This window comes from Aplysia californica, unplaced genomic scaffold (genome assembly GCF_000002075.1).
Source record: "Aplysia californica isolate F4 #8 unplaced genomic scaffold, AplCal3.0 scaffold00098, whole genome shotgun sequence".
Lineage (NCBI taxonomy): Eukaryota > Metazoa > Mollusca > Gastropoda > Aplysiida > Aplysiidae > Aplysia > Aplysia californica.
In genome coordinates, this window is record NW_004797368.1 from 1,045,848 (window position 1) to 1,072,396 (window position 26,549).

Genomic DNA, 26,549 nt, shown 5'->3' on the forward strand with positions numbered 1-26,549 from the left:
CTAGAAGAATTCTACATGAGCATCGAACCTTCTCGGATAAGGGGAAAAAAACTTGGAGGTCCCATGTGTACAAGTTGCACACGTTAAAGAACACTTGGTGGTCCTAAAGTCGACAAGAGTAAGCTTCGGCCACCACCCGGGCAAAATTCAAAATTCCTACTAAACTGAAAATTTGTAATGTGACCTGCACGCTCATCATGTGATGACCTTATGAAGTTGCGAGCGCTGTAAAACACTGACCACAGTGACCAAAAAAAGAATAAGACTGCACTTCACACTGTATATGTTGGGCGCGAACTGTGGATTTGCGCGATCAATCGATCGCGCATCGCGTTTGGTTGATCGAGGAAACGCGCGACAATCCATCGATTGTTGCGCATTCTGTTGATCAGCGGATCGTGCTGTGCTTTTTGTTGATCCATTTGGTTGCGCATTCTATAGATCTTAGCCCTGAGCTTTGTTATATACATTACTCTCCAAAGAACGAGGCAACAGAACAGTGGAACAGAAACTTGCCGCAATGAAAGTCGACGGAGGTTGCGACTCAACACATATTTATTCCTTGGCCATCATGGCTTCCAAGGATTGCGTTCTGCTTGTCTGTGCATGCCACACCCTCCCCACTCATTCGCTCTGGCCTTTATTGTTGGTTCGCGTGGGCTCTCCCACAACGACTTTCTCAACTGGCGAGGTTTTATCTGTTTAATTGGTATGCTGTGCACAGCAGCAGCAATATTCCGTTATAACTGTCTTATTGCGCAAAAGTAGTATTTTATTTACAAAGATAAAGAAGGGTAAAAAACGGGGTTTTAGAACAGTGTCTTTATAACAGACTTCTCGTTATTTCAGGACTCGTTATAAGTTCACTCCACTGTACATACTTAGTGATGACGATGTGATTGAGTTTGCTCTCATGAACAACAACTACAGGGTTCTCTTCCAGATTGTGGTGCATTTGCTGTGGCATTTGTCACATCACTGCTGTGTGGAGATCCCATACTACTCGAGTATGACGAATGTGAAGTTCGACAGCATCTGAGGAGGTGTATCGAAACTCAGAAATTTGTGGCATTTCCAAGTCGCCCGAAATTCAGATCAATAACAGTCGTTTCTTCTTCTACAGTAGAAATTTACTGTGTTTGCCGTTGCCCAGACGATGGAAACCTGATGTTAAAATGCGATTAATGCAGTCTCTGATTCCATGCCAAGTGCGTAGGACTAAAAACACAGTGACAACGTAAAGAAGCCGTCAACAGTTGGTTGTGCTCGAGGTGCTCTTGCTCAAGGAAACAATAAAGAAAACCATACTTGTATATATAATAAATTTTTAATCAACACACAACAATAAATCACAAGCCATTAAATCTTGACTGTATTTGGAATACCACGTGAAGTACTCAGCCAATCAAATCCTTCCATATACTGAGTACAGGTGCTCGATTTATCTGCTTCACTCAACCGTCAACACTTTAAGTTCAACACACAACTCTTCTTGGAAGCAATACAACAGGACGCTCAAAGACTGACATGCTCAGTAAACCAATTTTCTTTTTTTGAAAAATTCACTTCATCATCATAGTTTATCGGCAGAATGCGCAGTAAGTATATATTTCAAGGATCGACGAAAAGCGTTGCGCGATCCGCTGCTCAACAGAATGCACAACAATCAATGGATTGTCACACCTTTCCTCGATCAACCAAATGCTCTGCGGGATCGATGGATCGCGCAAATCGACAGATCGCGCCCAACATATATATATCGATGCCCCCGTGATCAGACCTCGTAAGTGACAAATTTTACTAAACTTACTTTTTCTCACCATCACCTTCTAATGATTACGGTGCACACGCCAACAGAAGTTTTACGTGAAAAACTGCTTAAAAGTGTTTTTTATTGCAAGTAAACAAAACTTGTAAGTCCACCCCTTCCCAAACGTGGTTGTGATCAGAACTCGTAAGCGCGATCCAGCCGCTCGCAGCTTTGAACACAAGGGAGGGCGGTGATTTGAGACGAGTCATTGGCGCTTAGAAGTGGTCAATGCAACCCTAAGCTACCTTTTGTTCCTGATTCACCATGTTTTCCCGTTCCTAAACGTTAAGCATCAGTGACAATCGACAAATTGTCATCTTTTATCGAATCTGCTTCTGGTCTGACTTCTACTTCACCACATCCATCTGTGCCTCTTATGGTCAATCCTGAAATATCTTCTCAACCTTTTCCAAACCGTTGTCCAATGTGATCCCTCCATAATATGTCACTCACCTCTGACCCAGGACCATCTATTGCCGAGGCTGCATTCGCTCTGAAACCTCACTTCTGAAATCTGTATGTTTAGCCGCTTTATGTCTCATTCGAGGTCGACCCTACTTTACCTTTCTGATCAGACTCCCCTGATGTGTCTGCTCATATGCTACCGATTGTGGAAGCATTGTGCATTCTAAGAGAATCCTGGGCATCTTTAGACATGAAATGGATGTTGAATATCTTTTGGAAAAAGAATGCCAGAACTTCCATGTTTGGAAAAGCCTGTACCCCATGGCAACAGCTCTTGGTGATTGATGTATTAGGAACATTGTCGTGGATTGGGACTCTTCTGTCAACAATGAAACTGCCAGTACAGAGCGTTGCCCAGACACTGCCGCAAGAGACAACCCTGAATACGAGAAAGCATCTGCGCAGAAAATATTTCTTATAGAAGATTTCTTTGCAAAATTGTCCAAATTGGGTTCTCATTATTGTTGAAAACAAAGCAGGAAAGTTGTATGTAGAGTCAGTTATCAATAGTATTATCAAACTTCACAGAAGTATGTTGCCTTTTGTCATCTGAAAAAAAAACCGACTGGCCATTTTGGCATTCAGGGGCATTTCCCAGGAACAAAATAATATGTCTGTTAACGCGTCAGTGAGGCGAAAAAGGGCGAAACAGTCGGTAATGAGATTTGGAAACATATCGGTGAAGGAAAGTCACAAGCTCAAGCTTAGAAGGGCAACAATAAGAAACTGGCCATGGACATTTAGTCTGCCCTCTTGGTGCCTTGTCTACAAGCTCCATCGCTTTGTTACAAAACTAAATTGTCCGTGCACAACTTTATTATAGATAGCTTGGTGACAATGGATGTGAGATGCTACGCTTGATATAAAGGGGAGGGAGAATTGTCAGCCAGTTTGCGTTATGAATCATTGACTTTAAACTAAAGCCAATTGTGAAACAGTGATTATCTATTTAGACGTTTGCTGTTAACATAATAGAAATGCTGTTCTAACACACTTTGAGAAGTTACCCCAAGAAGTATTTTATTCACAATGTGTGCGCCATTACAAATAGCACTCAATTCAATCTCATCTGTTTCATTATAATTTTACTTATCCTCGTATGTGTGTGTTTGTTTTTTTGTCTGTTTGTGTGTGTGGTGTGTGTGTGTGTGTGTTTGTGACTTGGGAGGTCTTTGCCTGGTGCCAAAGTTCTCCCTTGTGCATGATCTTTATTCTTTAATTTTGACATTACTGACATATAACTTAATCTTTTGTGTTTAAATTTAAACTCAAGATGCTCTAGGGAGTTTCTTTGTAAAATGAGTAAATAAGAAAAGGCTTTTCTGAACATGCACATGAAGCGTCAGATAATTTACACGCATTGTTCGGTCAAAGGGCAACCAATCCTGGCACTTCTCTTGTCTCCTATGCAGGGTGCTAGCAGCCAAGAGACTGCAAATTATAAGGTTTTAATTATTACCCATCCGGGGATCAAACCCTAACCTCCCTGATCTCACTAAGGTGTCCTGACCACCATCTACAGAGGCCGGTTCTTCTGTCGTACGAAAATATTGTAACTTACGAGTAAGCACTTTACCGACATTTCACCATGATCAAACCTCGTAAACGGCAATAGTCGTCACTTACGAGGTCTGATCACAACCACGGTAGTGTAAACATACCTCGTAAGCATTATTACATAACAAATTCAATATTTATTTTTAAAATGTAATTAACCACCATTTAGTTTCATTGTTTTGAGTGGTTTTATGCAAAATTGAAGAGGTTTGACATCGCTGCTTTAAAATAAATCAGTTTTGTCCTTCTCCTGAAAAATTATCTCTCTGGCACTTACGAGGTCTGATCATGGGGGCATCGATATATATATATCAAAACAAGCCGCTAGCACAAATAACGCCTTCAAAATTCAGAATTTTGCACCTGCATCTCCACTGACACCCCCGATTTTAGTGTGGGATATTAATGAAACAACTCCAACCATATTATGAATAAAGCAAGTAGCTGTCCTTGCGTTGCGCCGGTCAATAGATTGATGGCTATTCTCCAGCTTCATGTATAGTTTCACATGTTGCTTTTCCACAGCTGTCCATCTCGTCTGTCAGCACGTTATGGCCTTACACAAACTCTCATCAAGGTCTTCATTTCTTCAGAATGCGATTCACCGTAGGTGGACCTATGATACAGAAATTCCTCTTTCTTCCGTTGCTAGAGCTTTCATTGAGCAGTGGCTGCATGTCCACCTACGGTCAATCGTATTCTGAAGAAATGCTGACCCTGATGAGTGTTTGTGTATGGCCATAACCTGCCAACCGGGAAGATGGAAAGCTGTGGAGAACCGACCTGTGCAACTATAACTGACGCCAGAGAATTCTCCTTATTCCTCTCCCTTTCCCATGTCTGCTTCCCACTTTATTAAATCAGACTTGGACTATTTAATTTATTTTTAGTTTAAATGCCTAGCCTAAAGGAAGACCCCCACTCCCCTTCTCATGAATTTCAGGTTCTACCAGAAATAAATTTGAACCTGGGAGAGCTGGACTTCACATCAGAAGATTTCCTCCTGGATGAAGTTGATGGTAAGAGCTGACAAATAAGTTTTTCATAAAATGCTCTAAAAGTTTTACCAGTTTTGACACGAGACATAACTTGATTTGTCTTTATAGCACAAAAAGTGGTTTGCATATTTGGTCTTTGTTAATTACTGAATTTTAAATTTTTGCTGATTTACTGTATAAATCCAGTCGTTCATGGATGAGGGAAGTAATAGAAACATTTCATGTTAACAAGGTAACGAATCTACTTTTTATTATGTTGTGAACTTTACCTCTGATTTAAATCAGATGATGAAAACATATTTTCATGTTTTCCTTACTCAACTGCATATTGTCAAAAAGAAGAGCTGCACTGCCATGCTAATTTTTTAAAACGCTGCTATTAAGGGAGAAAGGCCGTTCATCCTAATGAAAGTGTTCTCAGATTTGAAGCTACAATTTAGAAAAATGTGTTACCTGCAAAGACAACTGGAGATTATTAATGTATTGCCTGGAGAGAAAATTGGAGAGTATTATAGTTATAATATGACATCAAAGTCCTACTTTAAAGGACTGAGATGTTGTTAAGAAAATACTGCTTTAATTTTTTAATAGATGGCCTTTAGAGACCATCATCCTTTTGCTGACTTGGCTACCCCAGAAATGTTTAGCTTGTAGGGGTGTCGTGAATTTCTAACAAGCAAGACAGTCATTTTTGTTATCCTGATATAATTTAATCAAGGAAAAATATTCTTTGAACTGCATGCTGGTCTAGCACGGGAACACAGATGGGAAGAATAGATGCAAGACCTAGCTGAAGTAAGACAACGATCTGGTACAGATGACCTTGTAATTTATTAGTTTTTAAAACTAACCCGGGAATTTCTGTGTTGTTCAGAAGGGATTCTCATAGTATTAACTAATCTTAATTTATTTGTTAGTATTCATTGTATCATTCTAGTATAACTTGATGCTTGTATGCTATAGTTTATGCAATAATCTGCTTTTTGCCACTGGCATCTCTGATAAACTGCTGTATTTGTAAGTAGAATGTTTTCCTCTGTATTGCTGAAATGATAATCGAATATTTAATTTATTCAGTTCACATTCAAGAAAACCTTGAAGACGACATTGTGAAAGAAGCCCTCAATAAGGTAAGATTGCAAGATACAGTGGCATGTTTTGCTTGATGTTGTTATGTCATGGTTAGTGTTTAAGTGCCGTTTCTTCTACCTTTTCTTTATAGTGACTAATCTATTGAAAATTTTGTAAAAATGAACAGGACTAAGATGTTACTAATAAATTATGTCAGTTTTATTCATTAACCTTTGTTACTGTAACATTGTAACATACAAAGTTCTGGATTGTTGTTACCTCTCAGTGTCTGTGCTGAGCGGGAGCGTCACTGGCTTGTGGAATGTACTGACCTTTTGCAGAGTCTGTTGTATACATTGGAAACTGGTAATGCCAGTTGAATAGTGTAAGAGATTGTTGTTGGTTGGTAATGTGACTGCAACACTCCTTGAGGAGACTGCCCTTTCTTTTCTATTGCAGTTTTTCCTGAAAATGGAATATTTTTTCCAGTTAACGGTCAAAATGTGTAAGGGTTGATGTTTTATTCTACTTTTGTAATGACGTGAATTGTGTTAATAGGGGTTTATATCGTTTAAATGATCGTCTGCATATATGATGTAAGTCGGTGTCTGAATAAGAATATTTTTCACTGTGTTGATATGTTTAAAAAATGATGCTGTATTTATTTACTTTCAGGGTGTTGACTTACGACAGTATTCTAAAGAAATTGAAAATGATCTTCAGACAGTGGAGAACGAATCTGTTCAGGACTGTATCCTTTAATGTTTTGAGGTCGTTCTGACCTGTTATCTCTGTGTGTGTACATGTGTGCTTGTGTGCTTAGATGTGTGTGTGTGTGTAAAAGAGAGAGATGGGAGTAAAATACCTGTAAGTTGTGGAGAGATTGGAGAATGTAAAGTTGTGATACATTTTGTATTGGGGAAGAACAGTTGGTTGCCCTTAATCTTTGACTCTGGAAGGAAAAAGAGAATTGAGGATGAAGTGACCTTTAATTGACCTTAAGTGCATGATGTATCCTTGACTAGTGGCAAGACATCAAGGAGAGCCAAAATATTGCAAGTCTTCACAAGCAGATTGCAGCCTGCGACACCATCTTGGAGGTATGATTCTACCTTGTTGTTTTTCAAGCCCACTCAACTGTCAGCTGAATTGTTTTAGTAATGTTCATAGTCCCGTGTCTGTTATGATAGAGTGGTTTTTATATGACTTCAAAAAAATTCTTTTCCCTATGGGATGGATATTTTGTTGTCGTTTTTGTTTGGACAAAGTGCTCATGTGACTTACCAATAGCATCCTTATACTCATGGCTATTTTTCATCTTTTACCCGCTCCTACAGAGGCTTACAGCGGGTGGTTGGAGGGCTCCACCGGTAGTCCCACTTCTTTACTTTCCCTCTGTTGATACTGTCTGTCTATCTTTTTTTTAAAATCCAGCACTAAAAGACCATAATGGTGTAGATGTGCTTTTCTTTACTCAAACAAACAAGAGGCTTGCATGACTTCACTGTTCGGTGAAAGTTGTTTTTATTCTGGATGTAATAACTCTCCAACATTTGTCTGTCCCACCCCAGATAAAGGAATTCCTAGACGACTCAAAACTAGAATTTTTTAAAGTCCGATAACCAAAAGTGGTCCCCAAGCAGCAAAACTTTTGGTTTTCCAGAAGACTGCTTTGAATCAAATGGAATAACAAATGAAAGTATCCTGGAAGAACTTGATTCACAGCAAAGTATGTTTTATGAGATCAGCAAAAGGAGACTCATGTACCTTGGTCATGCTAACAAATGTAAAAACAGATCTGATCACATCTGTACTGGCAGGGCAAAGTAGAGGCAATGAGAAATAAGGGAATGCCCCGTACTCTGAACATTTTAAACACATAATCCGTCAGTGGTCTTCAACTTTTTGAAGTAATTCATCAAAGCAGAGATTGGGAAAGATGGAAACTTGTTGTTGCAAAGGGTGGGTCGCCTACGGACGAACTCAATCATGATGACAGGTGACCTAAGACAGACATCTAAGCATAGATACCACCACTTTTTATATCCAATTTATTATAATTAGGCGTTAGTCAAAAGTGTGGGTGGTTGAAGGATGCCCCTGGTAGATCCCACTTCTTTACTTTTCCTCTGTTGTTTCTGTCTGTCTGTGTGTCTTACTTTTTCCTTGCACTAATTAACCATTATTGTGTCGATATGCTTCTCTTTAATCAAACAAACAAACAACACATAAACTGAACTAAAAGCCAAAGCCCGGTCTCCTACAGTGAACTGTTGTGTGTGTTTCAGAGGATGGAGCAGATGTTGAATGGTTTCCAGGGCGATTTGAGCAGCATCAGCACAGAGATACAATCTCTGCAGGACCAGTCTATCGCAATGAACATCAAGCTCAAAAACCGACAGGTGAGAGGAGCATGTCCCCTGTACGCAGGCGTGTGTGTGGGGTGTGTATGGGTGTGAGTGTGGGAGTTGAATCTGTAACCACAAAACAGAATGTGATTCAAGTAAGATAAAATGTATGACCAGGTCCATTTAATGTGTATTTAGGTATGTTGGACATGTGTCTGGCTGGGTTTACTATGTCAAGCTGAATGAAATGGGTGTTATGTGTGTCTTGGTATGTATGATGTGTATTCAGCTTTGCAGAATGTGTGTCAAGGTAGATGCATTGTGTGTCATGCAAGATACAGTGTGTGTTTATTGTGTAATTTCTTATGTAAAATGTATACTTAGTGAGGCTGAATGCATTTACTACCGAGAACAATGTGTTCACAGCTGTGACTGTCCAGCTAGGCAGAATGTGTATCCAACTGAGTAAAATATGTGTCTGGATTGATAGGACACGTATCGATATGGGAATAACATATGCCATGAAACGCAGACTATGCTTGCTGTTGTGTTTGTGTATGGATTGAAGGATGTTTGTCTACCTGTGTATGTCCTAGTCCTCACATGAGGAGAAGAGGCTGTTTCTGGAGGTGGCCTCAGTGACACCAAAGGCTGGTCTGGTTTATTGTCTAGCTGTTTTATTATGCCCCTTCGACGTAAGGTGGGGGTGGTTGAAGGGTGTCACTGCAAGAGCCAGTTTCTTTACTGTCCGATAATTTTTTTTGTCAACCTTTCTTGCTCCTTTCCAGCACATAATGACCATCTGTATGTCGGTGTGCTCCTTTTTACTCAAACATATCAATTTTCATTATGCTCAATCGCTATTTTGTATCCTCTGGGAAAGTAGCAAAAGTGATAGATACAAAGGGAAAAGGGACTGTATTTGTAGGGGTCAAAGAGAAATGTAAGACTCCTATAGCTAGATTGGAAATAGAAAAACATCCTGAGATTTTAGGGGAAAGTCCAGTTATGATGAAAATGTGTATAACATATACATACATGTCATCCTCTATGTTCCAGGCCATCAGAGGAGAGTTGAGCCAGTATGTGGATGAGATGGTCATCCCAGAGTCTATGATCACGTGAGTTGCTTTCTCTCTTATTTAGTGGGGAAAGTAATCTTCAAAGGGCGTAGATTATCTTTTTAATTTCCTTTAAAATATCAACCTTGCTAACTTTAAACTGAAGCTAAGCCCAACTGTTTTAGAGTTAAAGCAGGAGGCCAGCCTATGGTTGGTGGGGACAATAGTCTGGTTGTTATTTATGCTTCTTTCTAGCCTTGTTCTTGTCCTAAACTGTTTCGGAATGTGTGACTACTAGGGTGTAGGATACAGCTCCCCTCACTCTACATGCAGTCAGCCATTGGTCAAAAGACTATGAAAACAGTCCCGTTGCCCCCACCCACCCATCCCCCTTGTCTGACCAGCACCCACTTCTGCTCAAGAATAAGCACTGAGTGAATTCCCTCAGTATAATGAGACAGCGAGTACATTAGTTTGTCCTTGTCTGACTGCTGTCTTGGCCCGCCTCCCTCCCAGGTCCATCCTAGAGAGCCCAGTGACCGAGGATGACTTCAAGGAACAGCTGCACGAGCTCAACCACAAGATTAACTTTGTCAAGGAGCAGTCCTTCCGGGACGCCCGCGCCTGCCTCGATGTCAAGGACATTCTAGAAAAACTCAAGATTAAGGTTCGACATTTTAGAGGGGGGAATAAAAAATACTCTTCATAGGGTGGGGCTGATTGTGAATATCCTTTGAAATTCCAAGGATCCTTTACATTCTGTTCCCGGCTATAGAAAGCGAAAGATTTTGTCACTATGTTTGTGTTTGAACCCCAGTAAATTGGCTGCTTGCATTGTATGCTTCCCAGGAAGTTAGAATTGCTATCAGGTCTGCTGGGATAATAATGTAATATTTAAAGCACATAGAACTTGCTGTTGAGCGGGAATTTGCATTATACAATTTTTATATACAATTACAATTTATCATTGTTATAAATCTTTTTAAGACAGTTGATGATGTCCTGTGTGGGGACATGATGACAGTTAGTTTGTTAACGCCCGGGAATTTCCAGATAGCGTTCAGGAATTTCCAGATGTCTTACCGTGTCTGGATGGTCCTCCTAATTGTGATAGCAGAGACTGGGGATCTTTAGAAAACCTTCTAAATAGGAGTATTAGAAAATTAGACAGCAGAGCAGAGACAGAGCCACTGACCCCACTATTGTGCAGGTAGAAAAGTGAATGTGGTTTGGGATGTCAGCCTGTGGTAACTTTATTCTTTTCCTAAGGTCCCAATGTCTATGGTGTATTGTATACAGAAGATATGAGTTTGATTCCCACATGGGAACGTTTTTGTTATCGAGAATCTCCATTATTCTGCTTGGATGCTGTATCCCACTCGGGGCAAAACAAATTTCATCTTAAGCACATAGTCTGTGATTAGCCCATCTCCTGTTTTTTTCCTAATTTTTGTTTCATCATTGGTCCTCTTGCAGGCCATTGGAAAAATTAGGGAATTTTTGCTGCAAAAGATTTACGCCTTCCGCAAACCCATGACCAACTACCAAATACCTCAGAATACACTGCTCAAGTTCAGGTAAGAATTGCTCTTTTCCTCAAGGTTTTTGCACTCAAGAATTGTAGACAAGTGCCCTACTTAGAGCAGTTGATATCTGGTTCTAGGTTTTACTTTGTCTACAGCCGCTTAATGACTTTTTGTCTAACAAAACTAATTTGAACTTGCATGGAATATTCTGACCAGAAAAATCACACCAGCAGGGACTCGAAACTGCACCATATTCTCTCTTTTGGTATGCGTACCTTCTTGATACCAGAGAAATGATTCTCTGAGCTAAAAAAAAGAGTAAGGTGCAAAATGTATGATAGTCGGGACAATTTCTATTACGTGTTTGTACCCCTAACCTCATAGACTGTCATCTGAGCTTTTGGAATGTTAACTATACAGCTGTATGATCTGTACATGACCCTCAAAGACAAGATGCGTTCTTTTCATTTTCTTTGTGTTGTTGATTTAGAATCTTGAAAAAAAATGGATTTTTTAAAGTTATCTCTTTAAAGAAATTTTGTTTAGCACGACAGTTATTTTTCTGTTTTATCCCACAAACTTGTAGTGAATTCCTGATGGTTTTTGTCATAAAATCTTCAATGAATTCCTGATATTTTTGTCTCAGAATCTACAATGAGTTCCTGATGTTTTTTGTCTTAGAATCTTCAACATTTACTTGATGCTTTTGTCTCAGAATCTTCAATGAATTCATGATGTTTTTTCTTAGAATCTTCAACATTTTTACTTGATGTTTTTATCTTAGAATCTTCAATGAGTTCCTTTTTATTTTGTCTCAGAGTCTTCAACAAATTCCTGATGTTTTTGTCTCAGAATCTTCAATGAGTTCCTTTTTATTTTGTCTCAGAATCTTCAACAAATTCCTGATGTTTTTGTCTCAGAATCTTCAACAAATTCCTGATGTTTTTGTCTCAGAATCTTCAATGAGTTCCTGATGGCCAACGAGCGCCATGTGGCCAAGGAGGTGCGGGATGAGTACGTTGAGACCATGAGCAAGATCTACTACTCCTACTTCAAGGGCTATTCCAGCAGGCTCACCAAGCTACAGGTAGGTCACAGCTCACAGAGTCTCTTTTAGTTCTTTCACTTCTTGGGTTAGTTTAGTTTGGCTTGAGTGAAGAGCAGCACACCGACACAATAATGAAGCAAGACTGAAGGCAAGAGAGTAAGGGGAGACCTAGCAGAAGTTGTGAACAAGATATAGAAGCATTGTTTGGAGCTGAAACGATTGAGGCTGGCAGAGTGACAAGAGACAATGTTGTTTTATTGCTGAAAGGTTTGAGAAACAACATCCAACTACTGAAAAAGCCAAAAAGAAGAAGTGGTAGAAAAGGGAAAGACTAGTAGTGAAGAGCACGAGAGGGGGGAGGGTTGAGAAGTAATGCATGTCGGTGGCACTGTCGGACCGCCTGCTCATCTCTCAAAATTCTCGGAAGTTAAAAAATGACAAGGTATAAGAAGCTACCTATGTTCTGAGCATTTATAAGGGGTTTTGTAATTAGACTCGGTCAGCCATGTCTCTGAAATTATTATGTAAAACTGTGTCTTGCCACGTTCCTTCGTGTACGATGAAGAGAAGTGTCTGGGGTCTGCTTATTTCACAGATCTTTTTGTGATGAACTTGATAAGTCTACTCTCTGTCAGTTAAATGTTGAAGCGATATTTCTCGTTTTTTTACGAGCTGGTTTTACTGCTTCATTTTGTAATGTGATAAGATAACTAAACTCAATTTTGCAAGCTCTTGACCTTCTCTTCAAGCGATCTTAATTGTGGCGATTGGGGTGCTAAACATTTGCATTCATTTTCCTTTTACTAGCTATCTAGTAACAAAGAGTAAAGCGTCAAACACCAGTCTTGTACTAGTCTGTTACCATCAGGCACTGGCAGTCAGTACACAGAGGGCTCAAGTGGGCCTTGGTTCTAAATACAGTGGAACTTGTCCAAGACAACCACGCATTATCGAGGAGAAGAGTGGTCATCTTTGACCGGTGGTCCTCTTGAACAGTGTCATTATAATGCACAAAAAGATGCAAAGTGGCTAGTGGGAAGTGGTTGTTTGTACAAGTGATTGTGTTGGATAGGGGGTTGTTGGAGTCGCTTCTACTGTACTGTGAAATTTTATTATCATGGTGGGATCAAATAACTTGATGACTTCCGCTTTTTTTTTTTTTCAACATATATTGAGAAAAAGACATTTGTCTAGTGCTTTTAAGATATAACTTTATTGACTTTTTAGTTGTGGGCTGACCTTGTTCATCAGTTTGATGAACCATTGTTTTTTGAGATTTTTGGTGTTGTTTTTTTTCACCATCACTCTTTCAGTTTCCGTGTGTTTGGAGATCATTTTGTTAGTGTTTTTCAAGGGGAGGAGGTGGATGAGAAAAGTCCATTATATGATTCGAACAACATTATGATCATTTGTGGTTGAATATTCCTAGCTAATAATAGCGACTTTTCTGAACTTTCACAGTCTTTCTGTTCAGTTTAGCATCTATGTGCGGAATTTTATACATAACTAAACTATTCTGCTGTGGATGTTTTGTCATCCTGTCTTCACAGATGTGTCTCACCATGCCTTTTGATTTATAGGGAATCTATTTTCTTTTTGATTAATGTTCTGCAGATATTTTCTCAAGACTGTTTGCATTTATCGTTATCACTCTCTCTCTCTCTTTTTGTCTGTGCTTTTAACCAACTTACTTTCATTCATAGATTGTGAGTATATTTTACACATTTTTGTGAAATTGTTGTGAGCCATTGTTTTTCTTTTGTTTCTTTGTGCAGACATTCATTTCTCCCTTTTTTTTTATGTAGTAGATTTTATATATGCACTTTCTGTTTTCAGAGATATGTTCACCATTGTCTTAGGTTGTATTACTAATGGGTTAGTTGTATGTTGTGGAGATATATTTCACCATTACCATTACCATTCATCATATCACTGACTGCTTTAATGTGTGTCTTTGAAACAGTTTCTCAGGTGTTCACCATTGTCTTTCATTGCGTCACTGATCTGTTACATATATGGTGTCTAGATAAATTTGCCATTATCCTTCATATTATATCACTAACTTTTAAGATGTATTTTGTCTAGATAAGTGGTCCATTATCCTTCTTAATGTCACTGACTGGTTAGAAGTAAGTTGTCTAGATAAATCCTCCAGGTTTCATTTTTGTTCTGTTTAGTATTATTGAAAAGCTTCAGACTGTTAAGATTTTTTTTTTACTTTACTTTCTTTCATCATCCACACCACATTTTTCTTATTTCTTTACTTACGGAAAAACACAGATTTTGACAGGCGGCTGCCTTATTTGTCTCTATACATTTCTTTCTTAACCGTAGCCGTGTGATAAGTGTCGTGGCTTTGTTGTTGTGTTAAGTATACTGGAAGTTGTGCAAGGAACGAGGTAGACCATGAACTGGTATCTCTTTAAATCTTTAAATAACATTTTTTCATCTTTTGGGGGGGGGGGGGGGGGGGGGCTGGTGTAATCTAGCTCACAAAATTCAGCTTGCACTGTGGAAATAATATAGAGGCGAACAAGATTTGGAAATGTCTGATGAATGCCAACTGTAGATGCAGAAATCCGAGAATCTGCGGCCCTGTGTCAATATGTGTCGTGACATTGTGGAATCAGGCGCTGGTCAATTTTGGGGACATTTGGAATTACTGATATCATTGTGAAGCTTGTTCATTTGTTTTCCTTTTTATAAAAAAAATATACCCATCTATCTCAAATACAAGTCAAAGTATTTGCAATTGATTGGGGGGGGGGGGGGGGAATGGGTGTGTCTGGTGTCAGATAAAAACAGCAAGAAAATGGCTGCCTAAGTTTGGTGACTTCGAAAGCTTTGCGTCTCCTTGGAAACTGCAAGTTTATATTTTTTGTGCCTATGATTATTATTCAGTAAAATCCCCACAGAAATGTGTTTTTAAGTAGACATAAAAAGTGATGATCAAACAATGAAAAAAAAGATTAAAATTGTGCAACGGGTGGAAAAATGCTAGTTTCTTCGATTTCATTATCTTGAAGAGCACCTGATTAAACCACAATGCCACACATATGATAATAATAGATTGAATTTTCATCAGTTATGTGTTCTGGAAACTAGGCTCTATGAGCTGAACTATTTTATTATAAAAGTTTTCTGTGTTCTCTGTTGTTGCTTTATTTAGAGTCATAAAATTCTGAGCTCAAACAATGTTCCTCTGGTTAAAGTCTTGTATGTAAATGCTTAGATGTCACAGTATGTGTAACTTGACAACGTCGTTGTAGGCCTACTGTCTTGTTTATTTGTGTATGGTTTCTTATCTTGTGTGTACAGCTGCTTCGTGGGTGGTTGGTGGGTGCCCTAGTGTGATCTGCTCCTTCTTTCCTATCAAACATCTATCATCCTTATCTCTCCTCCTTTTTTGTGTTTGTTACTCTCTTGTAACATCTCTAATCTTCGGCACTTTTATGACCTTATTGTATTGCAAGTCCCGTAATATACACTTACTTGAATTAAAACAAATACTTGCTTCTTATTGTGTTGTTACTGCTACTGGCGGTTTTTGCATGTACAGAAAAGAATTCTTCAGTGAGGCTTTGCAGGCTTGAGTACTCTCCTGGTGACCAGTCAGAAAATTTCCTGGGCTTTTCCTTGTGGCATGATATCTTTGGGTTTGTGGGCTCTTTGAAACACAAATAAAGCTGGGATGTAGAGATGATCTGTATAGAACGGGACTTAACCTGTCACTTAACACGCTTGCGTTTTAACAAGTTCTCTTTGGAAAAATTCAGATGTGTGTGTGTGTGTGCATGTGTAGTTAGTTTGTTGTTTTGTTATTGTTTTTTTCTTGGATGTGAATCTTGGATCTTATGTTGGAAAAGATAAAGCCCAAACCTAACATTGCTCACACTGACATCTTTGCATTTCTCATTCTCACTGGACAGTTGAAGCAGGAAGTCAATTCATTCTCCCATCAGTGACTTTTTTGTTACCCAAAGGAAGGGTTGTCATTCTCCCAGGAGTGACCTTTCCATCCCAGGGAATGGATGTCGGTGACTTTTCCATCCCATCCTAGGGAAAAGATGTCATTCTGATAGTGACTTTTTTTTTTATTAAGCCAGGGAATGGGAGGGGGGAGTGGGCTACTTTTCTATAACAGGGAGGGTATTATTTGCTGGGCTATAGCGTTGACTGTTGTTGTTACTGACGTATAAACTTGCAGATTCCTTGTGAAGAGACCCCGGAAAACTTGTCCACCGTGTTACGTACCATCATTCGACCTCGATTCTTTTCTAAAATGGTAACAGCAGGATGGGATTCTTTTGTTTTGGGTTGTTTCTTCCTTTGCTATATCCGGGTTTTTCTGTTTGCCTAAGGCAGTTCTTCAGCTTTTGACTGAATGCGGTATTTCACATATTGGGAGGTTCATGCTTGCCTGTAACTGTAAATGTGGGTTCACTATGGGTTTTGAGAAATATATATTTTTGTTACATGAGGGTATTTCTTTGAAAACTGCAGTCTTTGTAGAGACATGATTTTACTGTCTGAGTCATATCCTTAGCAACACTCTTCACTGCTTCCCTATATTGGTTCAGATTAATGTCAAGAAAGCACTTACTGTGGCCTCTGTTCTAAACAAACTCTTGCTTATTGCACATACTGCTTTGTTCTTCTCAGTAAAAGTTTCACATGCTCATCTCTGCTAACAATGAGTGGATAGGAGGGCATCACTGATTTGTCCTACTTCTTTACCTTTCCACCTGCTGTTTCTGTGTGATTGCCCTGCTTTGTATCTCCAATCAATAGCCATTATTGTATAGAAGTACATGTAAAAGTCTCACATGTTCATCTCTGCTAACAATGAGTGGGTTGGAGGGCATCACTGATAGATACTACTTCTTTACCTTCCCCCCTGTCGTTTCTGTATGGCTGACCTGCTTTTTACCTACAATCAGTACCTGTTATTGTGTCGATGTGTATCTCTTTCCTCAAGCGAAACTAGTCTATCAGAACTCTGTTCATTTTTCCTTGTTTAATGAACTGGGAGAGTGGTTTGTGAAGATGAATGCATACATATTGAGGTATCAAATTCTTCTTTTATGGATTAATTATCATCAATTGTATTTGATCTCTGTTCAAGATGTAAAAAAAAAGAAAAGAGGTAATATACAAAATTTAGAGAGTAAGCTTTGTTTCTCTGTTGAGACCTACGGAATCACATTTTTATGTCAGTAGAGTTCAGGAAGGTCAGGTTTGTTCTTTTTTTGTTTTTTGAATCATGAAAATCGGCATACGAAAAACTAACTAGTATTCAGTAGGCCCAGGGGCCCCCCTTCCAGTGCAGGATTGCCACTTGTACTTCTTGTGAGGAAATGTTAGAGAATAGCTATGGATGAATTTGTCTCAGAATTCTTATCGATGCAACATGACGGCCTTTCTCTCTGCTCTTTACTGGTTGAGGTGCTTGTGCATGGCTGGCTTCTCTCGTCTTTGTCTTCATCCTCCTCCCACTTCTCCTCCTTCCTCCTTCTTCTGGCTTTGTTTTGCTTGTCCTGCATACGTCTGCCTTGTTTTTATCCCATTCCCTCCTGTGATTCTTGCTCAAAACGCATGCCGTCTTGTCTTGCATGGCAGAAAGTTGTTTTGTCTGGTGTTGGGTTTACTCTGTCGGGTCGACTGTCGTCAGAGATGAGAAAAGCAAAGCGGACAGTGTGAAGGGTCAGGAAAGAAGCGTCACTGGTCAGATGGTTGGAATTGGGTTTCTGTTGTTCATGGACTGTGTGTGTGTGTGTGTGTGTGTGTGTGTGTGTGTGTGTGTGTGTGTGTGTGTGTGTGTGTGAGAGGAGTGTAGTGTAGTGGGGGAATGGAGAAGGGCTTTGTTTGTATAAGGGATCCGTGGGGGTCATGCAGCATGTAGAGGGATGACTGGAACAAATGGTTTGATTTTTCAAGTTTAAAAAAAATATTTTTTTGTTAAACCCAAGGATCATTTTCCCAGAATTTTGAGACTTTAGAGTTCTCTTGTTCATTATTCGCGTCTTGTCTGTCTGTGTGTGTGATGTCCAAAAATGACTTCAGAGCACTCTTGTTTGTGTCTTGTCTTTCTATTTGTGTGTGTGTGTTTGTGTGTGTGTGTGTGTGTTTGTGTGTGTGTCAGGAAAAGACCTCTCAACCGTATGAGACTTAAAGAAAATGCCCTCTCCATTCGTGTGATGTCATCAAGCATTTTTACAATAACTTACAGTGCAGTGCATTGTCCAATTTGTTCTAGAAACCCCTGCTTCTTAAAAGTTTTGCTCCTAAGGAATTTTTTTGTTTTTGTTTTGTGATTACCTTCTTCGTTATCAACAATTTTTTTTAATTCTTTGTCATCAGAGACAGTTAGCAAAACTGGTAAAGTTTTTCCCTTTCTCCTTTTCATTCTCTCTCTCTCTCTCATCTTTTGTTATGCTGTATTATATGAAACATTTTTGTTTTGCTCTGCGGACAAGGGAGATGGGTGCTTAGTCTAGCATCCGAGCTGTGTCGACTGTCAGTCTAGTGTGTCACTGGTCACCTGGAGACTCCCTTCTTTCCCTCCTCCCCCTTATCTTACAAGACACCTCCTCTTCCTCCCCAACCTTCTTTTGCTCTTTCTCCTTTTCTACTTTCTTTTCCACTACCTTCCACCTCTTCATTTGCCCCTCCTCCTCTTCAACCATTTCCATCTGTGCTACTAGCTCAACTTCTTCCTCCTCTACATCACCTCTTTGCCGTCCTCATCTTCCTCCTCCTCCTTCTCCACTACCTTATCTCCCTACTTCTCCTCTTCCTCCTCCTCGTCATTCTCCTCCTTTTCCTCTCCTCCTCCTCTTCTTCACCCTTTTCCTTCTCCTTCTCTCATTCCCCCTTCCTTCCCCCTTAGTCCATACAGATCTGTGGTCCCGGAATGCTGCATTGTGGTGGTCTGGTTGTGTGTCCACCCCTTGGTTTGGAAGGTGCACAATGTAATTTTTGTTTCTTTCCCACTGCTGGGGAAGCCTGGCTCTCAATTGGTGGAAGGTTTTTTTAAAAACTTTTTTTTTCTTGTCTCTGGTGCATGGTTTTATTGTTTAAAATTATTGGTCAGTTTGTTTTCTAAATAAATACTCTACGACATTTTATTTACGACTTATCTTTACCTAGTTTGAGCCACTCAGTGTAGTGAATGTATGTATGTAAAGGTATAAGCTGTCAGTACCATCTTCCTCTGACTATGCGATGCATGTAAAAGATAAGTGGTCGACTAGAGGTGTGATGCTGTCATAGTCATTGTGAAATCTTACATAGAGTCTAACACACACCATATAGCGAAATCAGCAGGTCACAGAAATCTTTTCATTGTGTACGAATTTTGCTATGTTTATGTTTTGAATACATGTGTGTATATATATATATATATATATAAGAATGGCATAAAAGAAAAACGGGACCTGAAAATCGGTTCGTTTTGTGCGTGTTTGACAGTAACTTTGTTTGAGTGATGAAATACATAGGTTATTACGTGCGGGGCTTGATTGATTACAACATTAAGTGCTGGGAAACCAAGCAAGATAAACTATAGAGATACCTTGTTCTGAGGAAGTTAGACCTATTGTGTTACCCTCTAACCACTGACCCTGAAATAGATTAAGGTCATCGAAAAATTATTTGAATTTAACATTTGACTTTTAACAAAACTTTAGGAAATGTGCGGAATGGTGTAAATAGAGATAAAGGTTTGTGTGTGTCTAATCACTCTTTCTACCCTGTCTTTTAAGGGAAGGGGAGCAGTTGTGTACTGGTATCTGTGGTTTAGTGGCTAGGCACTTTGCTGTTGCATGTGGGAGACCTGAGCTTGATTCCCCAAGTGGGGAGAAAATTTTTTTCGAGCATCTCAGTCTTTCTGCCAAGATGTTGTATGCCTCTCAGCCATGGCTGGCCCTAACAGACAGAGTCAGAAGCTTTACTTCTAAATGATGTAAATTGTCTTGATTTGGGTGTAAAAATACACCTGCATTAAAGAAAAAAATGAAAGCGGTTGTATCTGTGTTGTCCAGTACATGTTCAGTTCCACTGACTGGTAGGTCATACTTTTTCTTTCCCGAATTTCTGCTTTGTTTTTGTCTGTCTATCTTTCTCCCAGCACTAAGTGACTATTTTTGTCAGTGTGCATTTCTTTACTTAAAAACTATTTAAAAAAAGAGTAATTGGGTCAGGGAACTGGAAGTAGGAAGAGATTGGTTATTAAGTAGTCTTTTTTTCTCATGAAGGTTCTTTGTTTAAAACTTGTTGCTATGGCTCTGGTTACTCATTGAACTATTTCTTCTCGTTGTGTCTGTTGGCTTATGTGTGGTTGATCATGTGGGCGATGGGTCGGGTGGTGTGTGGTGATAGTGACGTGGTGTGTGGAGTGATGGTGCTGAGTGATGTGGACAAGTGTGACAACCACTGAGAGATGTGGTAATGCACAAGATATTGTCAAACTAACATTGAGTCACTTACTCTCTTCTCTGCTAACCATTGTCGCATGGCGGGTCCTCAAGGGTTGTTATGTTGCTAGGCTGAACTGTCTCTTGTTCAAGGAGGGTCTATAGAGGTCACCCATCCAAGAGTCTCCTGTGTTGCTTGACTTTTTTTAGAAAGTTGTTCTCAGACTCAAGACCTCACTTTTTTTTTTTCTTCATCATCAAACATTTTAGAAAAATTAAATGAGCCATGCTTCTTTTCTGTTTCAGTTTGAGGAGGCGGCGACCAGAGATGACCTCATGGGGGTGGAGGACACAGCAAAGAAAGATATCCTTGACTTTGTGGTCTGTGGGATGTCCGTGTATTGAGTCTCTGTGTTACTGTCGCTGTGTGTTTTGGCCATGTGCTGAGTCAGCTGTTGTGTCCTGCTTAGTTTGTGTTTGTTTTTGTTTGAAGTCCATATGTCTGTATATTTGCCTCAAATGTGATCAAAGCCAAATACTTTCTATTCATGTCGCTCTTCACTTACGGACCAGCCGTTTAAATGAACACAGACAAGTGCTTTGGTGTGATGTGCGCCTTCTTTCTTATCCAACATCTATCATCCTTATCTCCCATCCTTCTTTTTTTATATTTGTCACTCTTTTGTAACACCTCTGATATTTGGCACTTATACGACCTTATTGTGTTTCAAGTACTCTAAAACTTTTACTAAAAACTAAACACAAACACACATGGGAACATGAATGGACCTTGACCCGGCCTCAAGCTTTTTCTCCTCCAAGCCAGCCATGAAGAACCGCTCGACGGTGTTCACGCTGGGCAACAGAGGGGACGTCCTCACCACGGAGCTGGAGGCTGCCGTCATTGTGCCACACGCCGCGGCCAAGACAGAGACCAGGGTGAGGGGATGGGGGAGTGATTGTCTTGTACTGTGGAGGGGGAGGAGATGGTGCAGGAGGAGGAGAAGAAAGAAGTAGTTATGGTTCAAGAAAAGGAGGAGAAGCAGGAAGTAGTTACAGTCAAAGAGAAGGAGGATAAGGAGGAGAAACAAGATGCAGTTATGGTTGAAGAAAAGTAGAAAAAAGAGGAGTAGCGGGAAGAAGTGGTCAAAGAAAAAGGGGAGAAGCAGGAAGACATAGTGGTTTGAAGAAAAGGAGGAGCAGCAGGAAGGAAGAGGGAGAAAAGAAGGAGGAGATCATGGACTAGAAGGAGGAGGAAAAGAGGGAGAAGAAAGAAAAGGAGTGGAAGCTGAAAGTGTAGTTGGGGGAGGGGGAGGAAGGTGTTGTGGCTGAGGAGGTGAGAGGGACAGTTTTGTGCTTTGTTCAGTGTGACAATCTTACTAGAAACAAATAATAATAATAATGGATAGCATTTGTATAGCACAAATCCCCGCTCAACAGCAAGCTCTATGCGCTTATCTATAGTACCATGTACCAAGTCAGTTTAGTGTATAACTGATATGCTCTCAAATGTCTTTTACACTTTTGAGTTTTTCGTTATATTTTTAAAACTGAGTAGGCTATGTATTTTTTTAATGAAAGCAACATTTATCAACTCTTTATCCACTGAGGACGGCAAGCACCATTATTTTGTTGATACGTTTAATATTCCTCATAGGAAAAAGATTGAAGAAGATATTATATTTCATGAATAAATATACAAAAAGCGCAAAAGTGTTTTAGAGATATGCTGTCTACATTGATTTCCGAATCGCTCATGCTCTTTACGTAATTAGCTGAGGCTGGCATTTTGTAGCCACACTAATTTAATGAAAGCTATAGACTTTGGCTATCATTTCATTGTCATCGGTACCCTGTGTGAGCTGTTGATTCTATATTTTCTTAATATTTTCAATGTTGGCCTGTCCACAGTATTCCTTCGAGAGCATTTTCCGCAGTCTTCACTTTGCCCTGATGGACAATTGCTGCCGAGAGTATCTGTTTGTCTCCGACTTCTTCATGGTATCCGGCACTGGGGCCCAGAATCTCTTTGAGAACATCATGGGGAAAACCCTCACCATGTTCCTGGTCAGTGCCCCTACTGGCTTTATATCTTTCTAATTTGATTGTTTTTATTGGTCTTAAATTATGGTTGTTTAGATTGAGCACATTATTTTTATATTTATTTTTGCCATTATTTTTATTCTAATAAATAAAAACAGAAATGGGTGTGTGTAACAAGGATTTGGTTGGTTTTAGCATCTAGAGCTGTCTGCTTTTGTAATGTTTGCTGAGCTGTTGTCAGCCGTGGAGCAAAGTTCAAGAGTAGTCACTAAGTGTGTTTTGTGGGTCTTTTTTGTTCCCTTCCAGAAACTGGTGGAGGACAGTGTGCAGGAGTGCTATGACTCTATCGGCATCTTCCTGTCGGCTCATGTTGTCTACCGCTACCAGAGCATCATGGCCAAGCGATCTATTCCAGCTCTGGACAGGTGAGTCAGCTCTGAAGGTCAGCGCATCGTTCTTTCATTTGTGGGACGTTGTCAGGCTGTTTTTCACTGTCCAGTCCATTCGGTGTTGTGCTGAGGGGTGACAGGGTAGTTCTCTCTCTGTATGTGCCCAAAATACTGCAAAATCCTACTGTAGTTGTGAACAACTCCAACTCTGATGGGCTTGTTGTCAGATTTCTTGTCTTTTATCTGTATCTCCGGTCTCTTTTTACCTGCGACTCAGGTCTTTTTTTGTCAGCAACTCGGGTCACTTTTTATCTACGACTCAGGTCACTTTAATGTTGTGACTGCCTCCCCACCCCCACTCCCCAGACATGATGCCCTAGTATTACAAAAGTCAGTTCGGGTGATTTGATGTTAGCATTATTGTTAGCTATAACTCAATCTCTCTATTGTCGTCTCTTTCTACCGCCCCCTTCCCCACCCCCTGCTGGCAGGTACTGGGAGACAATTCTGAGCAACCTGTGGCCTCGTTTTGAATACATTGTCAGCATGAACATCCAGAGTGTCCGGGAACGTGACCCCAACAAACTGGGCCACATCGACAACCGACCACACTATGTGAGTTGTAGCAGTAGCCTACCTTTGATCACCCTTTTTATTTTCTATTTTCAAAGAGGTTCCTATTTTTTAATAGTTTCTAATTTATAAGCCTTTTTAGAGATTCAAAATATTTTGAATTGTAAAATGTTATGGATCAGTGAATGTGTGCCTTTCATCAGGATACACATTCATTTGAGAACATGTTTTGTGAGTTCTGTTGCTGTAGTTTGTTGTTTCTCTGCACAATTAAAATTTTTTTTGGTTGTATTTTGACACTTGTTTTGAGATGAAAGATTGTTGAATTGTTTTGTCTAGACTCCCCATTGGAGCATTGCTGCGACATCTTGTCAAAAATGCCTTTAAAAAAAAATTGTAATGATTTACTGTTAAAAGTTTTGAACATACTCCATGTGAAGTAGAAGTATCTGTTATTTTGACCGTTAAACACCATCATTTGTAGTTTTGGTTTGATGAAAGGAAAAGTAAGAATATTTACCATTATAGCTCCTTTCATTTTATTTTTTTGTAAAGGTCACCCGCAGATTTGCTGAGTTCTCGGCAGCCATCGTTGGCATCAATGTGTCATATCCCAACGAGCGAGTGAATCGTGTCTTGGGTCAGCTGCAAGCCGAGGTCGAGAACTTCATCCTCAAGATGGCGGCCGAGTTCCCACAGCGGAAGGAACAGCTCATTTTTCTCATCAACAACTACGACATGATGCTCAGCGTGCTGGTGGTGAGGCTTCGCTCTGACTTTTTGCCCTTGCATACTGGTTTATTGTAGACTGGGTTCTTCTCAAATTGGTTCTTCATTGAACTGGTTTGTCAGACACTGGTTCATTATAAAATTGGTTTGTTACACACTGGTTCATCCGGTTTGTTACACTCCTGTCCATCATAACTTGGTTTGTCACTCACTGGTTTATTTTGAATTGGTTTTTCACATACTGGTTCATCATTATACTGGTTTGTCACTCACTGGTTCGTTTTATAAATTGTTTTGTCACGCACTTGTTTGTCACACACTGGTTTATCATAAACTGGTTTATGAAAAACTTGTTGATCATAAACTGGTTTGTCACATACTGGTTTATCATAGACTGGTTTGTGGAATACTGGTTCTTTATAAACTGATTTGTCTCAGACTGCTTCATCATTGAACTGGTTTGTTACACACTGGTTCATCCGGTTTATCAAGCACTAATTCATTATAAGTTGGATTGTCTCAAACTGGTTCATCATAAGCTGGTTTGTCACACACTGCTTCATTATAAACTAATTTGTCATAAAATGATTTGTCACAAGAACGCTGGTTCATTATAAACTGGTTTAGTGCACACTGGTTCATCATGAACTGGTTTATCTCACTCTGATTCATCTGAAACTGGTTTTTCATAAAAAACTGGTCCATTGCAAACTGGTTTGTCGCACACTGGTTCATCATAAACTGGTTTTTGGAAATCTGGTTCATCATGAATTGGTTTGTCACACACTGGTTTATCCTAAATTGGTTTGTCACACACTGGTTCATCCTAAATTGGTTTTTCATAAAAACTGGTCCATTGTAAACTGGTTTGTCGCACACTGGTTCATCGTAAACTGGTTTTTGGAACACTGGTTCATCACAAGCCGCTTTGGCACACATTGGTTTGTCTTATTTAATCTGTGTCATCGTTATTAATTATGTTCACTGTCAACTTCACACCATTTTATTGATTTGCCTGAAGTTACCAAAAAATGATTTAGCTCTTCAGACTATGACAGATTTTGTACTTTGTATTTTGTACATAATATGGCTGTATGGTTGTTCTATTATTTTGTGTATATTTTTTGTGTTATGTCAGGAGCGGACATCGGACGACTCAAAAGAGGCTGAGATGTACCGGGACCTTCTGGCTGCCCGCACGCAGGAGTTTGTGGAAGAAATCCTGGCCCCTCACTTTGGCGGGCTTGTCACATTTGTCAAGGACGCCGAGGTCTGTCTGGAGAGAGGTCAGAGTGACAGACTGCAGCAGGAAGAGAGTAAGTAGTAGACTCCCAAAGCTGGATTGATTTGGAGGGGGGGGAGGGGTTGTTCAATTCAATGATTTTTTTCTTTAAACTTATTTTTGTATTGCCTGTGGTATTGGATTTTTATTTGTTAGTTTGTCAGGTTGTATGTTTTATTTGGGGGGGGGGGTTGTTACATGTCATACTGTATAAGACGACGCCCGTCCAAACTGGCAACTTTTCTCCACTATAATGGATGGTTGTCTAAGAAAGTTTCCAACTGTAGTTCCAAGCTCGTGCCCGCCCAGTCCCAAGCGACTGCCAGCACATTTGGAACAGGCTCTGACATTTCCAGGGCAGGTGGAACCGACAGACAGAACTTTAAAAATTCGCATATATAAGCGGGACAGAATCGGCTACCTGTTGACAAGTCTACGCCTTTGACTTGGGGCTCATACGATCATCCAGCCCAGTGCATTTCAAGGCGGATACTAGAAACTAACAGGACATGGGGTCTAGGAAGCAACGGGTTTAATTAACGCCCTCCTCATTATCGCTATTTGGTTATTTATGAGGTGGAACCTCCGAATTTAATGTCCGTCTCCGATGGGACCGAGCCAAATAAGTTGAAAGTTTTGAAAAGTTCACAAAACAGCCCAAATTCAAGGACACCCAGTCTGGAATTCGAACCATGGCCATCCCCTCTATAGTCCAGCATGGAAGGGGGCCTAAATTATACACCTTAAAACAGCCTTGAAAAGCAAACTGTAATTTTAATGGTTAAATTGTTGCACACTAATCGACACTATTTAGATTACTTAGGAGGCATCTTCGACCTGCCTGTCAGAACCAACTCGAACGGGCTGAGCGGGATACAACGTCCCAGCAGAAAGTGAATGAATAAAATATGTACTCGATAAAAAGTCTCCATACAGGAATCAAACTTTTAACTAACACTGACCGGTTGAAACACTGGGTATTATTTGTTCTGTTTGTTTTTTTGTTTTGTTTTGTTTTTTGTTGTTTTTTTAAGGGGGGGGGGTGTTCCTGGTTAAGCCTTTTTACGGCACTTGCAACACAATTAGGTCATATATTATAAGTGCCGAAGCTTAGTAAAAAGCACCAAAAAAAAAAAAACACAAAAAAGTAGTAGGAAAGATAAGGACGATAGATGTTTGATAAGAAAAAAGGAGCAAACCACGCCAAAGCACCCGCCAACCACACATCTCAAAAC

The 26,549-nt window shown here is 39.9% G+C and overlaps 2 protein-coding genes across 3 annotated transcripts in view; one reads left to right on the plus strand and one right to left on the minus strand.

Annotated features, from left to right (window-relative positions):
• The window catches only part of LOC101863011 (40S ribosomal protein S18), a 37,782-nt gene that overhangs the window by 10,031 nt on the left and 1,202 nt on the right, over nucleotides 1-26,549 (minus strand). Inside the window, exons 2-3 of the mRNA XM_013080763.2 lie at nucleotides 16,055-16,060; nucleotides 7,755-7,766 (exon numbers count right to left, since the gene is read on the minus strand). The gene's annotated coding sequence lies outside the window, so the exon portion shown is untranslated. The remainder of the gene's footprint in view (nucleotides 1-7,754; nucleotides 7,767-16,054; nucleotides 16,061-26,549) is intronic.
• Nucleotides 1-26,549, plus strand: part of LOC101863255 (vacuolar protein sorting-associated protein 52 homolog) — a 31,762-nt gene that overhangs the window by 1,568 nt on the left and 3,645 nt on the right. Inside the window, exons 2-18 of one of the 2 annotated variants that reach the window (XM_005095215.3) lie at nucleotides 4,776-4,851; nucleotides 5,908-5,960; nucleotides 6,577-6,652; nucleotides 6,934-7,001; nucleotides 8,190-8,303; nucleotides 9,309-9,370; nucleotides 9,827-9,977; nucleotides 10,787-10,887; nucleotides 11,791-11,923; nucleotides 13,588-13,590; nucleotides 20,605-20,662; nucleotides 21,104-21,237; nucleotides 22,210-22,365; nucleotides 22,648-22,766; nucleotides 23,222-23,345; nucleotides 23,859-24,062; nucleotides 25,171-25,348. In XM_005095215.3, the coding sequence (XP_005095272.1) occupies nucleotides 4,776-4,851; nucleotides 5,908-5,960; nucleotides 6,577-6,652; nucleotides 6,934-7,001; nucleotides 8,190-8,303; nucleotides 9,309-9,370; nucleotides 9,827-9,977; nucleotides 10,787-10,887; nucleotides 11,791-11,923; nucleotides 13,588-13,590; nucleotides 20,605-20,662; nucleotides 21,104-21,237; nucleotides 22,210-22,365; nucleotides 22,648-22,766; nucleotides 23,222-23,345; nucleotides 23,859-24,062; nucleotides 25,171-25,348 (1,810 nt within the window). The remainder of the gene's footprint in view (nucleotides 1-4,775; nucleotides 4,852-5,907; nucleotides 5,961-6,576; nucleotides 6,653-6,933; nucleotides 7,002-8,189; nucleotides 8,304-9,308; nucleotides 9,371-9,826; nucleotides 9,978-10,786; nucleotides 10,888-11,790; nucleotides 11,924-13,587; nucleotides 13,591-20,604; nucleotides 20,663-21,103; nucleotides 21,238-22,209; nucleotides 22,366-22,647; nucleotides 22,767-23,221; nucleotides 23,346-23,858; nucleotides 24,063-25,170; nucleotides 25,349-26,549) is intronic. The other variant, XM_005095216.3, reaches the window with a different exon arrangement.